Source organism: Berkeleyomyces rouxiae (genome assembly GCF_048999995.1).
Source record: "Berkeleyomyces rouxiae strain 22BRR77 chromosome Unknown BrBRR77_ptg000005l, whole genome shotgun sequence".
In the NCBI taxonomy this organism is placed as follows: Eukaryota; Fungi; Ascomycota; class Sordariomycetes; order Microascales; family Ceratocystidaceae; genus Berkeleyomyces; species Berkeleyomyces rouxiae.
The window spans coordinates 925,654-951,045 of NW_027396495.1; the positions used below are offsets into that span (position 1 = coordinate 925,654).

Genomic DNA, 25,392 nt, shown 5'->3' on the forward strand with positions numbered 1-25,392 from the left:
GGTACTCACAATCACAATATCACCCACAGAAAATATAGCACCAAAGTGTCTCATCTCATATACAAAGGTATTACACTATTCACTTTCATTATAGCCTCTATTTGTGTCTCTACCCCGACATTCCTAACTGTCTAACTCTGAAAAATCTACCCAGACTTGCACTTAGAGCCTTGGTCTTATACCTATTTTCTCGCTCAGTCAATGGCCTTTTTGACGGGATGAAAAATCACAAAGGCAGATTTGAAAGTTGGGCCTCCAAGGATATTGACTCCAAGAGCGTCTGAGGACTGGAGCACGCCAAAGCAAAGATCCTCCTTCTCATCGACTCGGTTGAGCTTCATGTATCTACCAGGAATAGTGACTCTGGTGAATCCGGACTCAAAAGTGAACTTAGGAAGCTCGCTGGTGCAGGGGATCACATACCCGCCGCTTTCATGGCGGTAATGGGCACCTTCTACATTCATATAGTAGTCAACGTTGTACTTCAGAGGGAGCATCATCAGCTCACTGGCGGTGTCATCAACGACATACTCCATGCCTTTATCATCGAGCTTGATTGTGTCAAACAAGTTGATGTCAATGTCTCCAAGAATGCGAGCCGTAAAGTTCCAGTAGCCCCGATCGCTAATTCCATCCGTGGTGCTAATGACACCATTGTACGCGTTATCATCAATATGGCCAAAGTCAACTTGGCTGCTTGAGCAATGCTTCATATCAACTGTAAAAACGCCAAGGTCAAGCTGGGGAAGGGCAGAGTCGAAAAGTCCACGCTGCGTAGTAGGGGGAATGGTACTGAGAGAATCAAAGCCCATACCCATGACGCCAAAGATAGACTGGAGGGTCTGGTAATAGTCTGGAACAGTTTCCGCAACTTGAAGAGCCTGGTCTTTAACAGTGAGACTACCAACAGAAACTGCCTCGCCATACAAAATTCCAGAAGCCGAGGTTCCATCCACTCTCTCATCTTCCCATGTGTATCCTCGGATTAGTCTGCTTGAATAAGTATTCTGCGGGATAGAGGCAGTCTGTAGAGCCTGTAGAGCCTGAGGGTTTGCTGTCTCGGGGGAATGGACCCAAATCCCGCTTGCGAAGGTATCAAAAATGAGGTTGAAAATGTTGCATCCAGGACGCCCAATCTGGGTAGGGACCGAAAACTTGGCGTCACACCTCTTCAATGGAAATGTGGAAGCAGTGGCAATTTCACGTTTTCGCTTTTTTTCCACGACATTTTGAAGATTCTCTGCCAAGGGGACACCATACTTGCTGAAGGCGTCAACCATGGCATACACGCCATCTGGGGCATCGTTAATTTCGTCGAATTGACTAGTGAACCTTGTTCCTCCAGGAGATGAAGACCCATCGATGGGGGACACCAGGGAAGATGCAGGTAGGGCCAAGGCAATTTGAGAGGCGACCAGGGCCGTGGCCAGAAGAGACGAGAAAGAAATCGGTATTTTGAAGCAAGGTGCAGTATGAGAGGGAAACAGAGAAAATGAAAGACAACTCAGACAGATATTGATTGGAGCCTACGATGTAAAAACAACAAGATCTTGCAAAATACGGCGATACAGTCCCTTACAAATAGTTTTGTCGTAATTACGAGCCGATGACATGGTGGACGATGTATCTATTATCACTCAATGGTTAGTTAACTACTTCAAACATTCGTTTGAATCTACTCATGGGACATCAGCCCTGACCTTAAAAGACAACATTAGACGGAGAAGCCGCCAACCATGTTAGATTGCCCCCCCCCCCCCCCCCCCCCCCCCCCCCCACAACCGAAAGCCTGGCCATCTCTCACGCCATTGCGCCCTATGTATGTTCATGTTAAATCAGCCCACGGGCCTGATAGACCTTCGTTGGGCCCAGAATTTTGGAAAGGGTTTGTCTGATGGCTGAAGATTTGATAACAGCCGCGCATTTTCATATCGGGGGGCCGGTGGCGCAGTCAAAGTGTGTATCCAGGTATATGCTGATACAAAGACATCCGGTGATGTCAGTGCAAGTAAGCCATGAAAGTACAGCCAACGTCCAAAGACAATATGTCTAATAATTGCTTGTAATTTTCACCTTAGAATATAATACGACCAGGTAGTTCCACTTTGGGCTCTAGTTCCGTTCAGAAGTACTATGGTTATCGTGAAAACTTATGCATTTCTACGTACACGAGTATTTCACTCAACTCGAGTATCACACTGAATTTGGGGTGAGCGCCATGTTACACCCAGAGAATAGCGGTAACTAGCTTTGAATGAATGACAGGCTTAGAAACCTCGTCTGCAACGCATGACACCATGTTCAACGTTGGTTAAAACTCCCATGTTGCCCACGAAACATGTCATTAAAGCTTTCACATAATAAAGGCAAGCCTTAGAAATCAAGGCTCAAATTGCTCGCTTCGATAGATTCAGTGTCCTCACTTCGCATAGTTAGTTAGGCATCAGTACACTAACACTTCCTGATGCGTGAGCTTGGTTTCACTCGAGTAGTTTAGTGAATTGACACTTCTCTTATCATTCTACTAGGCTTACTCTCCTCTCGCTTCATGTCTAGGTACGATCAAACTTATGCTACTGTGTGGCGTCCTCAAAGACACGAACCCCCCTACAGCTATAAGTATTCTCTGTCAGTGTTTAATAGGAGGACTCACTGTTGTCCTGCACGGAGAAGTATCCAGGACGTCACAAGTTCAGAGAGTTCAGAGAAAGTGAATGTATTTAATGAAGGGACAAGAAAGGCCATCGATGATCGATGCCATCTAAGTATAGATAATACAGTAGAGAGAATAGCAAGCCTTCTTATATGTCCAGAAGTCCATCAGTAACTTGCATCGGAAGCAAGTAATAACCAGAAGAGATTTCCAGCTGGCGTTAGTGTCAATCTCTTCTAGCCCAAGCAGGGAGAAGGGGTGAGGCTTTTGTTGTTCTCCTTCCATAATATCGAGAGGCTGTTCACGATGGCGTCTTTCTTGTGGTAACTTTTGATGTATGTAGTCATGAGTTGTGATGTATGAGCGTCAACGAGCTGAAGGCAACTTCGATATAGTCAGGGCAGTAAAAGCCCTAGGATATGCCCAGTGATAGGGTTGGCATGCTGGCAATATCAACAATTGTTGTCGTTTCGCTGCCTGAGTAGCACAGATCCTGTGTAACAACAGAGCCAGTAGAAAAAAAGCAAAAACATACAACACTGGGGATTCCCACGTGGTCACCCACCGTAGTACTAGTCCAGCGCTTTGTAGGTTAACTAAGGGAGAGCGGACGGGATCCCGTGCTTTCTACAAGCTATGGTCGTATGTGGAAGTTGACTACGAAATCACGGTTTATGTCAGCTCCCCGCGACCAAGATAAGTAGATGTTTCCTAGCAGCGAGATCCCGAGTCGGCGTCTACAGTTTCTTCGGAGCTGGGAGGCTACAGTCACCAAGGCAGTCCGAATCGGAGGATCCCGGCAGCCGGTTATGCCGCTGCCAGGTTGCCAGGACCTGCCTGGTCATCTTATGAGTGTTTGACGAACACTCCGATTGATGTAAAACAAATGAAATGAAATGAAAAAGGGTGGGCCAGAGGTTGATGAGATCCGCCGTTTGCTACACGACTGGAAGGGAGGCACCAAGCACTTGTCACTGGATGCTGCTGTTGGCGCTGTTAGATGGTCCAAGGCCACGCCAACGTTCCTAGAAACGGGCTCGTCGACGGGTTGGCGAAAAGAGGATGTGAGAGCGAGAATCTGCTTGTCAGGTCTAGTAGCATGTCCCTTGCGTCAGCCCGTAGATGGAAGAAGTTGAGCTAAACGCCGAATTCAAGGCGTGGACTGAACAGTGTGAACCGAGAAGTCACCTTGGAGCTCGCTTCGAGTCGACAAACGCCTACAAGGTTGACTGGCTTAAAGGCCAGCACAGATCCACCATCGCTCGCACCCTGACTGCCCGAGCAGGCCATGGCGACTTCGCGGAGTACCATGTCAGATTCGACCACACAGATGTCGAGAAAAACTGCCCGCTCTGCTGGCAGCCAAAGGAACCCTTCCACCCTTGGCCTTGCGTGAGCAACATGCGACTACTGTGGAAGAACTTCGTCAAAAAGCTGCTCCATAAAAACAGCCCATGCAAGTATCTTGCAAAGAGGTTAGAGGTGAAATAGCGCCATTACAGAGCGCACGCACCAAGAGAGGCGACCCCATCAACGGCGCAAAAATTTCACAGGATGAACGAGCGAGAGGAAGTGAGGGGAGGTAATAAGAGTGGTTGTTGTAGTGTGTTTCTGCGTGTCTTTTGTTCTTTTTGTTTTCCTTGCTATTTTTTTTCTGTACTTGTTTCCTTTTGCTCATAGCGGAGTGTGGACCACTAGTTTTTCGGAGCTTAGGGATGGTGCGCCATTCTGAACACACAGAAACTATGGGCGTGTCGAGCGGAGGACTTCAAAATTCCGTCCGGTAACCAATCCGGCGTCGTGTGATCTTAGTGATTTGTGCAGACGATAAATATAGTCGAGTCAAGTCAAGGCGGCGAAAAAAACATCTAGAACAATGAAGAAACACAAAAAGACATACAACACTGAGGATTCCCACGTGGTGGCTAGTTTGATCTATATGAGTTAATTTTCATCAATCAAATAAGGAACTTTCAATACTTTGTTGATGGCATTATCTCATAGGTATCCGATAAAAGCTCCGGGCGATATATGTGTGATATATGCAATAGAAAAAGCAAAGCTATGGAGGCTTTGCTCATATTGGACAGTAGACTATTTGTCCTATGGAACTAGGCGGTATGTCCTACTCAGAAAACACTGAAACAACGCAGGGTGCCGAGACACGAAGGTAAAGTTGGGTAGTTGATTGTCACAGGGGAAGACATAACCGGCATGTTCCTTACCCTAGTTGGCATTCTTAACCTTTTCGTAGCACATCTCGGTGTATTTGAGGAGGGCATCAAACGACCACTAGCAGAGTCAGCAACGACATACTCTAGGCGCTCTCCATTAACCAAGCTATTATCAAAACTTTCAATATCGAGATCTCCAAAGTTTTGGGCCATAAAATTCCAGTAGACTTGACTGGTATTAACCATGCTGAATCCAACTCTTTACATCCAGACAACAGTTTTATTTCTCCAACCATCAACTAACTACACATTTGAACTAAGACGACACCTTCGATGCCAGACAGTCTACGATAGCCATTTGAAACGTGCAGTGGGAACTTCGGATGAAACAAAATGACCATCAACCTGGATCCACAAATATATTTGTCTATTTAAAAGTATTTTTCAAGCGTATACATAGCATCGTCTCTATTCCCCTTTAGCGTTGTATAGGCCGAAGTCTGTGACTTACAGCCTCATTTCTCGTTGAGTAAAGGTATGAGATGTTTTTTTCTGGGAAGGTCATGTTTTCATGTCCAAGATGATCTCGAAGCCCTAGCACGAGTACGAGTCGGCGTCCCAGAAGATAAAAGCAACGACACCGGGAGGCCAACCAAAGAGGAGGAAGTTCACTGCTTTAGGTTTTCTGTATCCAGGCTAACTCCGAAAGTACCTGTCAAAGCAGCAAATCTGGCCATGAATCTTACTGTGGGTTGATTCCTGTCCTACTTGCGTGGCAAGTTACGGAATATACGTCGTACGGTGCTAGGTGCAAGGTAATGGTCAGGGTATCAGTTGGTTTATTCGTGGTCCTCTATTCTTCTTCTTGAGCCTCATTCCATCTATCGTGATAGCTCTAACTATACAAGTACAAAGTCGGGTATCACCAGGGTTAGCACCGGAAGGTACTCACGTGACTATAGCACTGCGAATATACCTTGCAACCATGGAGTGATATTCCGACACCTACGATTCATTTGATCAATGTTCACGGACAGCTTGCCCTGTTCTGCTCATAATTCCAATCACTGTGAAAGCTAGACACACTCCACTAGCCCAGATTGTCTCACGAATAAATCATGTCATGGGTGTCGGAGCTTCCTAATACGGCAACTTACACGCTGCCCTTACTCACAAGATTGCATTGTCTTGAATTCTGTTTCTGCTTTTCAACCCGGTCACTATTATTATATACAATGTTTCCTTTGTCAAGACAACTATCACCCAAAGTAGAGATGATCCCATCCAATGTTCCTCATAAAAATCTGCGGTGCGGGAAACATGGCGTGCCGACTTTGAGCAAAATAAAGTCTTGAAATGCCAAGATACCGTCTGTTGAGGTGCCTGCAGGTTGTCTTCCGTCAGATGTCTGGAAGGGGTGCGACATTAGGATATTGTGCATACTGAAAGAAGTGGATTCAAATTTCTGTCTTTAAATACGTTGAATCCCGTCGGGAATCCAGACACTGTGCACATGCGTGCTCATGAACATCATGTATACCATGCATGCATAACTGAGAACATCTATGCCACATGTCAAAAGACCGTAGTATCTTAGAAACAAAGAACTTCGTTTTTCTTTTCGCAATCTGATTGGGGTAGATAAAGTTAATCTAGCTCCGCATAGGGACGGAATTTTTGCATCTTCAAAGAGACAGATGGGCACCACCATCATGGCCCGTGGCAAATCCTCGGGTTTGTACAAAAGCTTCACACTAAATTTGACACGTCGCAAGTGGTTGTGAACACTTCCAAGGACTATGAACCCTGCTGGAAAGTTAGAATGAGTAACTAAGGCTTCTTGTTTTGGGATATAACTGTCAAACTATCGCTGTAAGGATCGTTACAAAGAGGCCAAGTTACCCAGTTAGGGTACAGCACAGAGGCCATGAGAGTTCAGCGTATATAATGGAAGATAGAAGCCTCACTAAGTAACTAAGTCTAAAGGAACGTTGGTCTTTTTGGCGCAGTGGTAGTTTACTCACATTGGCAATAACCACACGGATGAAATGCTATACATAGATGTGTGAATCGATGATCTATTAATTCCCTCTGTTCTAGGTTTTGGGTGTCCTCCTGGCGTCCCTTATACACTCCTCGCTTGTTTAGTCGTGTGCGCACTCATTTATACGAGACTGTGGCGCACTCATCTATGTGGGGGGCACTCATATATGTAAGGAGGCACTCTTTTTCTGACAAGAGATGGCCGCCAATGGCGATGAAGTTTCATGGGTCTTTCGCTAAGAACAAGCTTGTGATTACAAGGTAACTTTCTAGAAGAACACCATGGTGAAGAGCACACAGACCAAGCATGTAGAGGATACGAAGCTCGATAAGATGTAATAGTAAGTCAAAAGGAGTGGTAGAGGCGAGATAAACGTGGCAGTCAGCCCGCACGTGCTTGGTGCAAAGCGCAAGAGGCGTTGACAACTGAAAAGACATCTCGAAACATACAAAGACTTGCTAAATCGAAGAGTCTCACGGTACTAGTGAGAATTTTAGTGGGTGGCTTGTGCTTGAAGAGCCACATAACGATGTTTCTGTCGGTATGATCTTGATCTGACGGCTGAGTCGAACTTATACGCGTGTTTGTAACCCTTGTTTACACATGAGCATTCTCGATAACCTATCAGGTTCAATCATGTTCGGCTCTTCGCACCATGTGATATCACCTCAGAGCTACCGCGGAATATTCCGTGCGATGAATACGTACTCATAGATTTTGGTTCTGAAAAACATTGCGTACAACCGCCCCCAGGGTCTGCTTTCGCAGGTCCAACAAATCATTTAAAAAGGCGCGTGGGTGTTGGTGAACTAAAACAGAAAAGAAGGATTTGGTGGAGTGTGTCAAAATCAGGGGCACAATATCCTGACTAAGCACTACAGGAAAACCCCCTCCGCCTAACAACCCATACAAGAGAGGGGTAAGAGCGGAAGACGGTGTAATTCTTAGATCTGTACATAGTTACTTGCAATATATATACGATTCACACAGAGCGGCCCATTGCTTCACAAGAGATATAATGGATTGTGGACAATTGACTGGGTATAAAGCCAAAGAGATGTGTAGGTTTAATTGATGAAACACGCTCCCAAGCCAAAAGCACAAGTACGGAGATATCAGAGAAGGTTCTTGAACTAGGTGTTGCAATTGAGAGTATGTTTTTACTTGTTTTGAGCGTAAGGATTGGATCACAAGGTGAACAAGTTGATCCGAGGCGATGGATTCAACGTGGCTGTGGACACTGCGAGAGCATAAAGGAATATGCGAAACAGACTGATCAGAAGGCCGCCCGTGCAAAGTGAGCTTGGGCGATACAAGCAGTGAGAATGTATTTACATGTGTATTGCCCTTAGAAAACTACGAGAAAAAGGGGGCGGTGAGATTCTGGCGTTGATACTTGAAATGCGCCCAGGGTGCAAGTATTTCTTTGCATGTAAGTGATTCACAGGTCAAGCATGGATATGTGAAGTTCGACGTGAAATGGTTGGGTGAACGATCACCGGACAAGGGAGTTTCTGCAGAGAAAAACCTATTCCATTGGTTTAGTGATCAGCCTCAAAGTTACCGGGAGTCAGATTCAACGATGCATCCATACGACTGTTTACATACACATATTGAGTTACGGTAGTACATCGCTGGAGTGTTGGCTGTTATGGAATCTCTACGTCTTTCCCTGCCTCCATGAAAGCACAGCCGATGGGGGCTTGAAGTTTTGAGAAATTAAGTCGCTAGTCACGGGCCACTGACAACACCAGGCGGCTTTGACCGGCAAACAAGCGAATCAAGCTAACCGCACGAAGTCGCAACGAAATATCGATGATGGCCGCGCAGCCTTGTGTACTTGCTACACCAAGCCATGATACCCCTTGGCAGGATGCACCTGTGATTGAAAGTATAACGGATGCTGGAAGAGGAGGCCCATCGCTACAGGACAAGTACTAATAGAGACAGGTCCGCTGGTCTTCTCGGATGCTTCTTGGCGTTGTATCTACAACCCCATTCAAAAACATCCATCACTTTCATTCTAGAAACACCTCAAGTACAAGCTTCATTCATCATGTCTCCTTCTTTTTCGTCACTCCTGGCCACCGCCCTAGTCGCCTCCCAAGCCGTTCTGGCCCTCCCTACCTCCTCTTCAGAGTCCTTAGGAGAATCCTCCTCATCGCCTGCCGGTTCGTGGTCTATCAAGCAGGCCCGCGATGTCCATCAAACCGTGGACGGTGCAGTGTCTCTTGCGGAATTATACAGCAAATATGAGGTTCTCATGCCTCAGTATCTGCAAAATATTCTAAACAGAAACTAGAAACGCTCGGTTGTCTCAGCTTCCGCACTTCCACTGGGAACGTGCGGCAGCAAGTTCTTGATTCCCACCAAGATTGGCCGAGCCGGACGCAGCATTTATAACCTCATTTTTGACACCTCCGCTATCGGTATTTGGGTTCATTCCCGGGAGACAGCAAACCCCAAAGCCTTGCAAAGCCCCTATATCCAACACAGGTATTTTCCAGGCCACCTGGTTGATGGATACAGCTGGAAAACCAACGATCCGAATGGCAACATAGCTTCTGGTATTGGCTATGTGGAGACAGTGTCTATCGGTGGTCTTGAGGTCAGAGATCAGACAATCCAAGTCGCCCAAACTGCCCCAAGCCACTTTAATGATTTTCAATCTGTCTCCGGAGTTCTTGGCTTTGCTCTGTCCGCTAGTGGCAAAAAGACCTTCTATCCTGATTTTGGGCTCTTTGAGAATGCACTTTTCAACCTCGGTCAAGATGTCATTACAGTTGACATGAAGCATTGCTCAACTGGAAGAATAGACATTGGCATGATTGAAGAGTTGGCATACAATGGATTCATTGGTTACAGCAAAGTTGTTGCTGAGGGCAACTATTGGAACTTCACGGCCCAGATTCTGGGTGACTTTGACGTTAAGAATCTCGACTACAATAAGATTAAGGGGCAAGGATTAGAGAAGGTCGTTGCTGACTCTGCAAGCGACTTGCTGATGCTCCCTACAAAATACATCGAGGAGTACTATCAAGAGGTTGATAGAGCCTTCTATAGCAAGATCGATGGTGGTTACGTCTTCCCCTGCGACAGCAAGCTGCCCGACTTCACTTTCATGTCTGGTAATACTAGAATCGCAATTCCTGGAAGATACCTAAAGCTCAACCATGTCGACAAGGAATTCGACATTTGCTTTGAAGCGCTTCAGTCGTCAGAAGAGCTGGGAATCAACATCTTGGGAGGTCCTGCTTTCAAGTCCGCCTTTGTGGTATTTAACCCAATGAAGTCAGAGAGTGGTTGGGCAAGAAAGGACTTGATGGATGAGCAGTCCGGCTGGTAGTAAAAAGTTTGGATTCATCCTTGGGTATTGAGTGTTTGAAGGCAGCATCATGAACGTTTTTAATAGAGGGAGGGATAGTAAAAGTTGTCGGGCTGATTGGGGGCATGTTGACGAAACGAACTAGTGGCATAGAGTACTTGTATTGAAAATTCGCGTTAGCGCAAGTTGGAATCTTGCATTTTGAGCAAAAGCAATTGATAACACGACCACCTATCTTTTTCTTTCATTTCATTTCATTTCATTTGTTTTACATCAATCGGAGTGTTCGTCAAACACTCATAAGATGACCAGGCAGGTCCTGGCAACCTGGCAGCGGCATAACCGGCTGCCGGGATCCTCCGATTCGGACTGCCTTGGTGACCGTAGTCTCCCAGCTCCGAAGAAACTGTAGACGCCGACTCGGGATTTCTCTACGACCACTTGTCTTGATTTGATTTTATTCTTTTACGTCCAACCACTTGTCTCCGTCGCAAGGAACTGACATAAACCGTGATTTCGTGCCCAACTCCCACATACGACCATAGCTTGTAGAAAGCACGGGATCCCGTCCGCTCTCCCTTAGTTAACCTACAAAGCGCCGAACCAGTAGTATGGTGGGTGACCACATGCGAATCCTCGGTGTTGTATGTTTTAGCTTTTGCTCCACTGGACTTCATGGTTACACAAGGATTACCATCACCAATCTTGTCGATACCTGCGGAGGGGGTTTTTTTTTTGGCTCACACGGAGGCTGGTTGTCGCAGGTATGTTCGGGGCGCGCAAGCGCCACGGTCTTGAGCCCGCCACTACAACCTTCCCTCCTACAACCCTCGGGGGGGTACCTTTGAGGTCGGCCTCCCCCCCCTCGAGCCTAGGCTGAGGGTCTCACGAGGACAGCAACACGATCCCAATGCTGCTGCCATTCTCGTCTCTTCGACACGACAACGAGCTGCGAAGCCCGAGTCCGCTTTCTCCCAACTTTGAGGGATTTCCTCGCCGTCGACTCGCCCCCTTTTCACGACACCCTCCTCGCGATCGCCGGCCCTTCATCGCCGCCACACCCAACAACTCGTGGATCCATCTTTGCAACTCGTGACTGTCCCTTTGAAGGTTCAGACAGTCCACCTTCGTCTTTTCCTTTTCCTTTGTCTTTCCTTTGGCCTGCTGTGGCACTCGGGGACTGCATCGGGCTTCAGCCATGGTTCGGTGCGGCGGCCACTTCGAAAAGCGGAAGGATACACTCCTAGCCTCCGGAGGCTCATCTGGCATGGTTTTTCACCCGCTCAACGACTCGGGTTTTCCCATGCCACGCTAGTTTTGATGGTCGACTTTGTTTCTGGCCACGTCTCTCGGTTGAACGAATGTTCGTGGGGATGGTTAACTCTTTGTGGGGGTCAGGGTTTATCTGGGGAAAATGTTTTTTTTCTTTTTTCTTTTTCTTTTGTACTTGTGTTTCTTGCTGCTCAGAGCGGAGTGTGGACCACTGGTTCTTCGGGGCTTGGGGATGGTGCGCCATCCCGAACACATAGAAACTATGCGACATGTCGAGCGGAGGACTTTAAATTTCCGTCCGGTAACCAATCCGGCGTCGTTTGATTTTAGTGATTCCGGTAGACGTTAAATATAGTCAAGTCAAGTCAAGTCTATATTCAGACCAGACATGGAAAAGGGGTAGAATCCCTGTGTGTCCTGGTCATGTGCTAGGAGTGGCCATTGATTAACCCTAGCGCCTCGCAACACCGTCTCCCGCTCTTACCCCTCTCTTGTATGGGTTATTAGGCGGAAGGGTTTTCCCTGCAGTGCTTAGTCAGGATGTTGTGCCCCTGATTTTCACAGTTTTCTCATGACTAACTAGCAGATCTGCTAGGATCTGTGTCCCCTCACGGCGGGCCGTGTAATGCTTTTCATGTAGCTTAATCACGTTAAATAAAGTCAAGTCAAGTCAAGTCAAGGGCCACGGACTGTACCCGAGCGCGCGTCTCCCAGACGGCAATCACTTGAACGCTGTGCTAACCTGCCCTCTCTGCGACGCCGAGACCACCCCGGAGCACATTTGGGCCTGCCCCCGCAACTTTCAACGGATGTCTAAAGGCTTCTTCCAGAAGCTCATAGCCACCAAGAGTGGAGCCATCTGGCTGGCATCCAAAGCAGCCAAGAGCCCTCCCGTGCTTCTGGCACACCGCCGTGCGGTAACGGGAACGGACCCGCAGGAAGGGGACTCCCCAGTTCGCCCTCCGACCCTTCACCGCCTGGTCCGACCCTGCCCGGGGCAGCTTAGCCTCTGGGGCCCAATTTCTTTTTTCGCGCAACCGCGCTGCCAACCCTTTGGCGTGAACACGCCGCCAACCCCCTTTTCTTATTTTGCCCAAAAACTTTTTATCACTACATCGGCGGTGAGGCCAGGACTCTAGGTCTTCTTTGTGGCCACGCGGACGAAGGACAGCCTCTACGCTAGGCAAGTGGGAGACCTTCACCTCCTTATACAAGCTTTAAAAATGGCTCCTCAACAAATTTTTACTCGCGCTCTCAGTGATATCACCCCTATTATCAACACCTGCCAGGATTACAGGGAGTTTATAATAGCCCTTGGCGCGAAAGCCCGCGATGCGCGCATCTAGGAACACATCACTCCCGAGAGCGACCGCGTGCCTTGGCTTAAACTGCCTACGGAACCAATCAAAGAAAATATTACCCACTTGCCGGTTGTTCCGTACCCGGTTTATCCAACCGGAAAGAGTGCCTCGATCCAATCCTTGCATGAAGATGGCAATAGCAGCATGGAGCCACCCCAACCCAGAGTCGGAGTGACTACTCGGCGGGGCAGACGGGGACAACTCTCTGCTACGCCGACCCCTAGAAGCGTAGCTCCTTCACCCATTCAACCTACTCCACAACCACCGACTAGTGAGCAACTGGCACAGTTTTATGAGGCCAGAAATCACTATAACACGCTCATGGAGGATTGTCGCCGATCTCTCCAAGACCTTCGAGTAAAGTACGACCACCAGATGGGAAAGATCAATCTAATGTACGAAGGAATCAGCAAAGTTTGTGACTGGATGATGCCGAGGCTCGGGGAAAGCATCAGGGTCAGAATCGGAAACAATACTGATCTTGACCAAATCGTCGACATCATAAAGAAAACACTTGACGTCAACGGCCTGAATGAAGAAGATGCGCTCCTTGGAATATATGAGCAAGCAATGGCGAAGCTAAATTTCCTGCCGGCGGATGTCAGCGCGTGGATCCTAAAATGGGAAGCCGACATGGCCCACTGTAGAGACTTAGGACTCAGAGATGCCCGGAACCCCCGCACTTGGTGGAAGGCGTTTGAAGAAAACTTGCGGAAATCTCTCCCCCAGTGGATAGAAATGTACAACTTCACGCCCTCCAGCGAAATCCGGCATAGGAACCTTGAGATTGAGCAGGTCGTAGACAACCTCAACTCATGGTACATCAACGGAGGAAGTCGGGCGGTCTCTGGCTTCGGCATGGTCGCGCAGGAAACTGCAACACGAGACCCATCCACCTAGCATGGAGCGTTGCGCCCGAACGGAAGACAGGGAACTGGCTTCGGGCGGGGACGTGGACCTAACGCTAGTGGTCTAAACTGCACTTTCTGCGGAGGACCCCACCATGACAACATGTGCAAGTACATGGCCCCCTTCAACGCGCCTGTGGGGTGGACTCTAGAGAGAACCGTACAAATGCGCATAGAGGCCGGCATGAGAATCCCGGGATCTATTATTTATTGCGCGCAGGCTCGTGTGATGCAGACCGGTGGATGGAGGGACGACCCTAGCCAGAGAAACTATGTGTCGGCACGGAACAGATACAACAGACGGGGCGGCCGGGCGTATAACAGCCGAGGGCGAAATCAGCACCATGTCTCACGCAATACTCCTGGGGAGTCAGGTGCCCGCTCTGGTGGAAGACCGAACCCGTCCCAGGCACTCGTTGCTTCGGCCCTGTTGAAAGACGACCAAGCGGACGACGGTCCCTCCTACTCGGTTTAGGGATCTGACAACGGTTTTTCGGAGTGGAGAAAAGCCCCGGAGCCAGCTGGAATGTCTGCGTCCACCCGCCAACATACGCCGATAATTTCTAACTCACTCTTTGTTCCCAACACGCCCAAAACCTTTCCCCTATCCACACCAGGTAGCAATACTATTGAAAACACATTACTGCACGATTTCTCCTTTGTTTCGGCGTCCCCGATATCCCAGAACGACCCCAGCGATGCAATAAGTGAACAAGTCTACCATGCTCTCTACAATGAAATAGAAACACCAAGACTCGGAAGCGGTACGAGCGACATGGTTCTTGTATCAGGGGGTGATTCTATGTACGCCACTATGTCTGCCCAACCGATCTCACAACACCAGCAACTAAGGGATCTAATGCAGAGGCTGATCATTCTTGACTCCGGCGCTGGACGCCACATTTTCAACACGACGAAATGGTTTAAAGGTGGTCTGAGCCGATCTAAAAACGAGATCATCACTGGTGGCGACGTAGTCTCGACTACGGAATCTGGCACGGTAGTGTTACCAGTGTCAGGGGGGGCTGCAAAATCCTTGACCATACCAGACACGGTGTACACACCCTCCTTCCCATGCAATGTCGTCTCCTTCAGTTGCCTTACACGCCGAGGCGCCCCGAAAATACCCAGACGATGCCTAGAAGTCCGGATGAAAGCATATGTGGGGAACATGCCATCGCCGGGCAATTCCATCAAACCACATGCTATATCATGAAATAAGTGATCGAGCAATGCCACTGCCAAACAAAATAAAAACGCTACGCCATGCGTAACGGGAGCATAATGCTGATATGCCCATCATAGGTGAAACCCTCGCTTCTAAGGTCTCCACGCCGAGCGCGTACCATTTTAGACCTGCCCCCGCCTGGGCCCTCGACGCCCAAAACCTAGAACAGAGGGAGTTAATAGATCATCGATTCACACAAGAACAAGCAGCCAAGACCCCCTACAGCCCAGCCCTAGACGCCACGCACAACATCGTCCCACCGCAACGATAACCTCGATATCCGTAAAGGCCCCTAGGTAGAAATGAACAGGCCCCCGATCTCTACCAATGTAGCCACTGCTGACGATTCTGCCCAAGCAGACGAAGGCGGCGAGTCTGAATTCATAGCCGACGCTACAGCGGAGGACGATGAACTTGACTATGATAAGGCATAAGCGTTCTGGGGAAACTCAGAAACCAGCGCGCAGGCAACCTGGCACTGCACACAGTGCCATGCCCCGCACAGGTCGACAGCCCATCTGACAAGACACGAAACCATGTGCTCGTCGGGAAAAGGTTGCTACCTGTTGGACTGGCAAACGTCCGCGTTTGTCACTCTAGAGCAAAATATAGCCTTGGAACAATCTGGGCATTCTCTGGGTGGAAACCGGGGGAGTTGATGGTGAGGTCACCCCACCGATTAGAAGTGGAAGTGAGCACAGTTGCGGATACCGGCTGCGGGTAATCTATGGTGAAGGAATCTATTATCAGCACTGACTTTACTAAATTGGAGAGTAGACTGCGCTTCGCTCCCATCAGAGTGGGCGGCATTTCTGCCGCAGTTTCGTCACTGTCCTACTTCCCCTTTGGCTAATACTTTTGCTTGTGGCAGAAATGGCCATCATCACGGTTAATATCGTGGGCACATAATGAACAGGATTTCCCCTTCCCTTCGTGGTTAAAATCTAAGATAGAAGAAGACATCACCAACTCATCATGTTCCACTCAGTCAACTTTTCTCCGTACAATCGAAACCCCAATACACATAAACTGACGCCATTTCTCAGGGTCAAAGTAGTTTACGTAAGTACTCCCGCGCTTATAGACCAGTTCAAAGCTGACAGACTGCGTAGAAAGTTGGATCCCAGCGGAGGCCAATTCTCAAAAGTTGAATGGCCGAGAAGAAGGCGGTTTGGATAACTTAGGGCACCCTTCTGGAGGCCCTGTCAAGTCGGGAGCGACATGTGGCGGCATTGGCATCGTATCAGCGGAGATGGAATGAACAAAAAACCCTGTCACGATGAAATGTCAATGATGGAAAAGTGCACAGATGTCTAAGTAGCATGTGCTTTTATACTTCTAAACGGGCGGGCTAGCTTTTGCTCTTGGCTTTCCCTTCGACGATATGTGTTGCCAAAAATGATCCTTGAAGTCTACACACAAGTTCCTGGGCTTTTTGTCGAAGCATGGGTGTTCTGTTTTTTTTTTGGCAGTAGAGAACGGAGACGGAACTTGCATCAGCTTGTGCTCCGAAGGCAAGTGAGAACAACTGATTCACACTGCTAATGACATCACGAGTGCTTCTACAAGCTATACGAGCAAACGGCGCAACAGTCGAAATCTGCAGCGGCATCAACGCTCATCAGCAATCAGAAATCTCCGACCTTCACATGCTTTGGAGAAGCTCTTCTCTTCACGGATGTGAAATGTCCACATGTTTCCCGCGTTTTCTATGTTTCTCTATATAAATTTTCCTTTTAAATGATCGTTTTCATCTTATTCAAACTAGAACACAAAGAGCAATTCTATTGCTTCACGTCTTTTGAGCGTACTTCCTTCAGTTGCTATTATTTTGTCTGACATTCTGGAACAATCACTTCCGTTAAAGGACCCCAGTAAACCCTCACAATTGTCAAACTATCGCTGTTAGGATCACTATGAAGAGGGCAAGTTACCCAGTTAGCGTACAGCACAGTGGCCATGAGAGCCCAGCGTACATAATGGAAGATAGAAGCCCTACTAATTAAGCAATTCCAAATGAACGTTCGTCTTTTTGGCGCAGTGGTAGTTTACACGCTTTGACAACAATCGGCATACTGAAAACAACCTGACAGGTGCGGACTTCCACTGCTCATGAAATGAAAAGCAATGCCCTCGCGACATTTCAAGATAAAGCCTTGAAAAATTCGTATCGATTTTCGGTTAAACAAAATAACCAACTATCTGATTAAATGCCACAACTGAACAGCGTCCTTAGTATTCCAGAGAGACAGGAGCGACTGAGTGGGAGAAAATCAATCGTTGGAAAAGCTAGGAAAGACAGTAACGATTTTGCGGATTACATGTTTGCGTCTCTACGTCACAAAATATTTAAAAGCATTGTCGTGGATGAATCGTCACTTGGGTATAGTACTTGTACAGTACGGTGACTCAAATATCCAACCACTCAATGAATCAGTCAAATTAAATGTTAGTGTGGCTACATTGCAGATGAATGTTTATTGTATGGCTACCTAATTTGTACTACCAACTCAATACATACGGCGGTTGACGCTTATAGAGCCAACTCCGTCAACAAACATGCCGCCAGTAACACTCAGGCAGGGGCACAGGCCGTGACAACCCCTCAATGGAGAAATCCAGATAAGCTTAATAATATTTCAGGAGCAAATTTGTCAGTTTATTTGAACGCGAGGATGTCCGTCACTGATCTCAATAAGCGTATGGCATCAACAAGCAATGACGGAACGGAAAAAAGGGATAAAACGAATTAGGCACAAAGGTTACTCCGGTCATAAGAACTCGGCGTTAGTGATGGCAAAATCAAGGCCGGTTCACACAGACCAGGCGACCTACCCCGGGGAAAATATAGCTACTGTGTATTTATATCTTTGATAGATGGGCGCGGGGGAACAAATGTACGCCGAACGCACAGTATAAATAGTGGTGCTTGGAAAATAAACCAACAGTGTAACTGCCTGTTTCGTGTAATTGATTGACTCGGCAGAAGGTAGCTGCTCCCCCAGTTGAAAAGATGGGATGATTGACTATCGGTTACGGAAGTTGTCGTGGGTGAAAGGGACATCTTGGGTATGACATTAAAGATAACTAGAAGCTTGTTAAAAATAGAAGACTGCTGATATCAAAGTACGTCGTGGCCAACCACCCGAACTTCTTATCTCTAGAACGTGCTTTTCCGTAGCTTAGGACTTTGAGAAATTAAATCACATATCACAGACCTTACACGGCACCGGGCTACGGGAGAGTAAGATATGAACATGAATGGAATCGCCGGCTAGTGGCGAACTTCTCTGGGTTGTCATGTAGCTTCCTTTCAAGCTTCCGACTCCCTGCGTGGTAGCTGCGTTGACTTTCAGATAACACCAATATCCAAATGAGCCATCAAGTCTTCATCATAGCCCAAGTATAAAGAACTCCCATCTCCTTAGCTGCTACTCTCGACGTCGCCTGTACTTATTCCTTTGCACTTCGAAACATAGACTCCTGCATATCTTTTTCCTGTTCTCTCAATTTTATTTCACCATGGCTCCCTCCTTTTCATCAGTTCTAGTCACTGCCTTGGCCATCTCCCAGATCACCTTGGCCCTTCCTGCTAGCTCTTCGGAGACCTCAGACAATACTCAGTCGACATCTCCCGGTACTTTGTCTCTTCATCAAGCCCGTGATGTGAGCCCTGCCATGAGCGGTATTTCTGCTCTAGCTGAAATATACAGCAAGTATGGTGTTCTTATGCCCGGAAAATTAAAAGACGCCGTGGAGAAGAACCAGAAACGTGCCACGACTTCGGCTTCAGCTCCTACAGCTCCACTCGGAACATGTGGAAACAAGTTCGTGGTACAAGCGAACATAGGCCACCCTGGACGCAATACTTTCAACCTTATCTTCGACACATCCTCGGCCGATTTTTGGGTCCACTCTAAAGACACGGCAAATCCCAATGCTCTGCAGCCGGCCTACATTGGTGCAACCAAGTTTTCGTCCACGGAACTACCAGGGTACACCTGGACAACTGAAGATCCGAATGGCAACACAGCGTCCGGTATAGTTTATCGCGATACAGTAACTTTTGGGGGTCTTAGGGCTACAGGCCAGGCTATTCAAGTCGCCAAAACTGCACCGAGGAGTTTTCAGGACCTTCAATCAGTATCTGGAGTGATGGGCATGGCGTTTAGCTCCCGAAACACCGTAAAGCCTATATCTGAGTGTAACGTCTTTGACACTTTTCTCCCTCGTCTTGACGATACTGTCTTTGCTGTTGATATGAAACATTGCTTGCACGGACAAGTTGACTTTGGTTTCATTGATGGCTACGCATATAACACAATACTTGGATACACAGATGTGTCCAATGATCGAGGCTACTGGAACTTCACCTCTCACATTCTTGGAGCTGCCGATGTCAAAGAAATTGACGAAATCAAAGTCGAAGGAGAGGGTACCGAGAATGTCATTGCTGACACTGCTAGCGAGTTGCTGATGCTCCCCATGAAGTATAATATCGACTATTACATGAGAGTTGATGGTGGGCACTACAACAATAAATATGGCGGATTTGTTTTCCCATGCGCCAGTCAGTTGCCCGACTTTACCTTCATGTCCCGCTACAGCCCAATCACAATTCCTGGCAGATATTTGAAGCATAGCCGTGTCAACGCAGAGTCTGATCTCTGCTTTGGTGGCCTACAGTCTTCGAACGATCTAGGCTTGAATGTTCTCGGAAGCCCGGCGTTCAAGTCGGCCTTCGTAGTTTTTGACCCGGTCAAAAGTGTAATTGGCTGGGCGAAAAAGGATCTATGGGACAAACAATTTAGTTCTTAAGAGGGATTTTGTATGATCTTAGCATATGTTTATAGGGGGAGTTTTGTTGGGCGTTTGTGAATAAGGCCACCAGCACAGAAGGTCTTGATAATATTTCTAAGAACATCAATAATATTTACACTATTACCTAGAGGTTAAGAGTGGACACGATAGAAGACCAAGCTCCACAAATCGGAATGCAGCATCAGTCCAAAGAGTGATGAAAGCTGTACACTGCCTACTCTGCGAAAATCAACGGTCTAGAGCAAGTCTGGATTGGCTTAAATCGTTTCATAGCCGCCGTTTCTCTCTTCTTTGCTACGAAACTCACTTCTAGGGGCACCACATCCCTTAATTTATGGCCTGGCCTTGATAATAGCCTTAGCGCATTTGTCATTGGGAGAAGTTCTTCCCAATGACAGATTGGGATGTGCAATGCCTATAATCTGGCCTTGACGATTTTACACGGGCATACGGATACTTTCATGGTGTCTATCTGTACCTTTTGTAGTGTTTTGAGTCCGTCTCGGCTTGAGTATATCTGGAGTTTACACAAATCCCCAGGATCAAACGACACCAGAATGGCCAATGTACACATGTTTAACTCCCCTCGCTCGGCACACCAATGTACTTTGTTGGTCTTCAAGATAACAAACCATCCCAAAACCCCGGATAATCAGCGGTCCACACTCCAGGCATTGGGTTTGTCTCTGTCTACAGGCATTGATTTCCTTCATATTCTTTCTTTGCCTACTTTTCTATCACATACGACCACAGCCTGTAAAAAGCATGGCATCCCGTCCGCTCTCCCTTAGCCAACTTACAGAGCACTGGACCAGTGCTACGGTGGGTGACCACGTGGGAATCCTAAGTGTTATATGTTTGTGTTTCTTGCTCTATGAGAATGTATAGTTACACAATGATTTTACACTGATTGATGTTGAGTTGAGGTAGTTGAGGTAAGGGTACAAGGGTAGCACGTGACATCCGATCACGTGTCATAAGGACCCACAACATCTCACGACATGGGAATAAAAGGCAAGGCTTCGGGCATAGAAGAGGATAGGAGTAGATAGGGAAAGGGTTTTAGGGTGAGGGCGAATATGTCAGTGAATCGTTACTTCTCTTCTCTTGTTCTCCCTAGGTTCTATGTTCTCCCTCTCCCTGCCTTTGTATCCCGGGTCGTGGGAACTGTGGTTCTCCATGTGCACGTGCCCTGGGGTCACGTGTCATCATGTACCCTGGTTGTATCCTTACACTAACTCAACAAAGGGTAACGATTTACTAATTTATTCGCCCTCCCCACAAAAATTGAACATATTTTTTTGCGTTTTTTACCTCTTACCTCGTCGCATGCCCAAGCTTCCTCGCCACCTGGGTCTTGTTTTCAGGAAAAGAGTGCCTCCTTATATAGATGAGTGCGCACATGACTGGACATACGAGGAGTATATAAGGGACGCCAGGAGGACGCCCAAAACCTAGAACAGATGGAGTTACCAGATCATCGATTCACACATCATCCACAATTCTATTTTGCAGCAATAATCAGGCTGGATGTGTGAAACTATCGCTGTTAGGATCACTACGAAGAGGGTAAGTTACCCAGTTAGCGTACAGCACAGTGGCCATGAGAGCCCAGCGTACATAATGGAAGATAGAAGCCCTACTAAGTAAGCAATTCCAAATGAACGTTCGTCTTTTGGGCGCAGTGGTAGTTTCCACGCTTTGACAGAATGCACGGATAACGCACGGTGGTTGAACGAAAGGCTGTGCATTTTTAATTGGCGCTTGCGCAGCAAGTGACATATTAAGTTGGTTTGGGGGGGGGGGAAGTGGTGGAAAAAGTTTGAAGAAAAAGTGGGGAGACGCAGTCACGTGAGCTCCCAGCACTGCGTGAGCCTGCCACTCTCTAAGCACTGCTTGGCCTGTGACTCTCTAAGCACCACTCAGCTCCCCCACGCTTCTAGCATGCCTTTTCTCTAAGTTACCTAAATGCGTGGTTCAGGCGGAGAGTTGGCAAAAATGCGGGCCGAGGACGATGACTTACATGCATACATACGGAGTGCTCAGGTTTTGGCATGATAGATTGTTCCAGTGTTTTTAGGTTGTTGTAGTTAAGGGTTAATCAATACGAGATTCTATGTGCATACATACACTGCTCGCAAGCGCCACTATTTAGCACCACTACGCTATAGGCCAGGGGCTGTGGGACCTATTTTACCGCGACCGAATCCTAACCATCTTTGGGGGTCTAGCGCCAGCGCGGCTCGCGCGTCTATTGCCGATAACAACAATATCGGCGTCAATGACCGAAGTGACTACATGCTTCTAAAAACGACCCGTGTCTAGAAACCATTGAAGTCGCATGGAACATCGTGCACATCGGTGTATGCATATTACTCATGGTAAGATAATGCAGCAAAAAAGGAGACTTGTTGAAAAAGCCAAAGACATTAAATACACAATGGCTTCCTCCGCAAGTTCGGCCGAACCTAAAGAAAAGGATTTCACATGCAATATTGAACTTTATCCACTCGGAACTTTACGCAGAAAATGCGGCTGAAGGCCGGAAACCATGCTTGGCCACTTTACCTTGTAACAGCCACACTGAAGGTATCAAGACAAGCGCCTAGACTCTGGGCAAAAAGTGTACGTACAACAAAGTACACATTGGAATCGAGCACATAACATGCCATGTTTTTTTTCAAGCGATATGCTCACGAAGTGATCAATACGATTCAAGACTATGGAACACATGTGGCTGTGGAGGCTGTGGGTGCGGAAGAGGAACTTGGGGCAGAGCAAGCTTGGGCAAATTAGATAGAAATAAAAAGTGCATGGCGTCTAAAGATCGTAAAAAGGTCCTGATGTCAGGGCTGAGAATATGTCAAAACTGAAGGTTCCTGTTTCGTGAGGCCGAGGAGGTGGCTCGTCTATGTCAAACGTCTGTTCGTTGTGTAGTTACACTTAGACGTTCATATGAATTGAAAAGATCAGATGGCATGCTTCTACCTCGGGAAATAACTGCGTATAACAGGGCTGCATTTCGTTGGAGATTTCTTTCAACGACAGCGAGAACTACTTGGGATTTATCAACTACAGTAGTCTATGTTAATGTAGACAAATACGTATTGAGAGGGAATTTTGTCCATGGAGTCGCCACTTTGGTCCTTCCTTTTATCAGCCCAGTCGTTGGGGGCTTAGATCGAGAGTCTAAAGATCATGTCGCAAGTCACGGACCTTTCATGGTACCGAGTGATACCAACATTGACTTGACTTGACTATATCGATCGTCTAAATGTGAGCACGAGCATAAGGGTGTGCAGTAACGAGCGAAGAAACCAGCTAGAAAACTCGTAGTCTTGTGGTGTGCGTTGTAGTAGAGCCTGGTGTACCGTGTGTAGGCCGGCTGTGTCGATTAGAGTGCAAAAAGGCTAGGGAAAGCCTTTGGCACATCATCGCGATCCAAGTATTAATAGAGACCCATCAACCTCCTCTTTGGATGATTTTTTGGCTCCACATCTCCACTCTCATCCAACTTTACACATCTTATTCACTTTTCCACATTCTTTTCCAAGTTCACTCTTCATTTGACATGGCTCCTTCGTTTTCATCTCTTCTTGTCACGAGCCTGGCTGCCTCCCAGATCGCCCTGGCGCTACCTACATCTCCTCTAGCGTCTTCGGCAGATGTCTCCTCGTCAGCTCCCGGTACTTGGTCCGCGAAGCAAGCCCTTGACTTCGGCTATTCTTTGGATGGTACTGCATCCCTTGCCGAGATATACAGCAAGTACAAGGTTCTCATGCCCCAGGATCTGAAAGATGCACTAAACAGGAACCAGAAGCGCGGTGTCATCTCCACCCCTTCACTTCCAGTGGGAACCTGTGGTAGCAAGTTTGCAATCGCTACCAAGATAGGTCTGATTGAACCCAGGATCTACAATCTCATCTTTGACACCGCATTTAACGGTCTTTGGGTTCATTCGCCAGAGACTGCAAACCCCAAGGTCTTGCAGGGTTCCTACACTTATAAAGGGTTTTCCACCAGCGATCTACTAGAGGACTATCACTGGGAAATCGAGGATCCGAATGGAAACACAGCTTCAGGTGTTGGATATATCGAGGTAGTGTCCATTAGTGGCCTTACTATTAAAAAACAGGTCATACAGGTTGCGGAAACTGCGCCCAGCAACTTCCACAATATTCCATCTGTCTCTGGAGTCATTGGTATGGGTCTCTTCACTTCTGAATCGCTGGGCTTCTTTCCAGATGTTGGATTTGTAAGCAACGCCGACTCTCAGCTGGACAAACAGCTCTTTACGGTTGATATTAAGCATTGCTCAACTGGACAAGTCGACTTTGGCTTCGTTGATGAGAACTCGTACAAGTCAAGGGTTGGATACAGCCAAGTGGACAAGAGCCAAGGCTACTGGAACTTCACAGCCCAAATCCTTGGAAATGTTGACGCTAAAACGCTTGACCATAGCTTGGTCGATGAAGAGCGCCTAGAGCATGTCGTTGCTGACAGTGCTAGCGATCTTTTGATGCTGCCCCTCAAATACATAGAGGAGTACTACGACAAGGTTGAGAATGCCAAGTACAGCAAGGAACACGCCGGCTACGTCTTCCCATGCGCCAGTCAACTGCTCGACTTCACTTTCTTATCTGGTCAGATGTCAATCCATATCCCCGGCAGATACCTCAAGCTAAACCGGGTCGATGAGGACGCTGATCTTTGCTTTGGTGGACTGCAGTCTTCTAATGAGCTTGGCGTGAATGTCCTCGGTAGTCCTGCTTTCAAATCTGGATTTGTGGTATTTGATCTAGAAAATTTGGAGATTGGCTGGGGGCAAAAACTACTAGTAGATGAGAACTATGGCTGGGTGAACTAAGACAGAGTGAGTGAAGATTTGTTGTGGCTCATAAGACAAAATCCCGGGTCAATTATTCGGTAGCATGTGTTGGTAGAACGTTGGTTTGTTCAATAGTTAGCTATTTAAAAAGAAACAAAGAATAGAATATTTTAGCTTAATATCTATCTATATGATTCCCGACATTTTTTTCATGGAGTGCCTGTAATAGTATTCATGTCCACGGAGATTGTTATTCTCAATTCCAGACAAAGCAGTGACGCAACTACAAAGGTTACCGACGTGTTAAAATGACTCTATCCGCGAGATACGCACTCTTTGCAAGGACTTTGAACTCCGCCCAAGCTTCTCTACCATTGTGATGACGCCAATGTATCCAAGTCTCGTATTCTAACATGGTTCTATTTCAGGTTTGTGCAAATCACTGAGCCCAGATGGGATCACAATCACCATGACGAAAGCTTGATGCTCTCCATGGGACATGTCAGATACATTTGATTTTTTGATTATATTTTTAAACGTCTACTGACTGAATTGAATTGAACTTACTATTTCACGCCTACCTCATGTTATTTGGTCCGCCTGTTTCGTGAGGAACTGTCATTTCTAATTCATTTCATTTCATCTATTTTGCATCATTCGGAGTGTTCGTCAAAGACTCACAAGATGACCAGGCAGGTCCTGGCAACCTGGCAGCGGCATAACCGGCTGCCGGGATCCTCCGATTCGGACTGCCTTGGTGACTGTAGCCTCCCAGCTC

At 47.3% G+C, this 25,392-nt stretch overlaps 5 protein-coding genes across 5 annotated transcripts; 4 read left to right on the plus strand and 1 right to left on the minus strand.

Annotated features, from left to right (window-relative positions):
• Window positions 1-194: 194 nt before the first annotated feature.
• Window positions 195-1,613, minus strand: BROUX77_005382 (uncharacterized protein; the record flags this gene model as incomplete). Its single annotated transcript, XM_073750249.1, has 2 exons — window positions 195-1,323; window positions 1,531-1,613. The coding sequence occupies 2 exons, from the start codon at window positions 1,611-1,613 to the stop codon at window positions 195-197; spliced, it is 1,212 nt and encodes a 403-aa protein (XP_073604268.1).
• A 7,314-nt stretch (window positions 1,614-8,927) lies between these two features.
• BROUX77_005383 (uncharacterized protein) lies at window positions 8,928-10,217 on the plus strand (the record flags this gene model as incomplete). Its single annotated transcript, XM_073750250.1, has 2 exons — window positions 8,928-9,142; window positions 9,224-10,217. The coding sequence occupies 2 exons, from the start codon at window positions 8,928-8,930 to the stop codon at window positions 10,215-10,217; spliced, it is 1,209 nt and encodes a 402-aa protein (XP_073604269.1).
• A 2,933-nt stretch (window positions 10,218-13,150) lies between these two features.
• Window positions 13,151-13,729, plus strand: BROUX77_005384 (uncharacterized protein; the record flags this gene model as incomplete). The annotated part of the gene is made up of 1 exon (XM_073750251.1): window positions 13,151-13,729. One exon carries the CDS (start codon window positions 13,151-13,153, stop codon window positions 13,727-13,729), a length of 579 nt encoding a protein of 192 aa, XP_073604270.1.
• A 4,758-nt stretch (window positions 13,730-18,487) lies between these two features.
• BROUX77_005385 (uncharacterized protein) lies at window positions 18,488-19,783 on the plus strand (the record flags this gene model as incomplete). The annotated part of the gene is made up of 1 exon (XM_073750252.1): window positions 18,488-19,783. One exon carries the CDS (start codon window positions 18,488-18,490, stop codon window positions 19,781-19,783), a length of 1,296 nt encoding a protein of 431 aa, XP_073604271.1.
• A 3,574-nt stretch (window positions 19,784-23,357) lies between these two features.
• BROUX77_005386 (uncharacterized protein) lies at window positions 23,358-24,653 on the plus strand (the record flags this gene model as incomplete). Its single annotated transcript, XM_073750253.1, has 1 exon — window positions 23,358-24,653. The coding sequence occupies one exon, from the start codon at window positions 23,358-23,360 to the stop codon at window positions 24,651-24,653; it is 1,296 nt and encodes a 431-aa protein (XP_073604272.1).
• Between the last annotated feature and the right edge of the window lie 739 nt (window positions 24,654-25,392).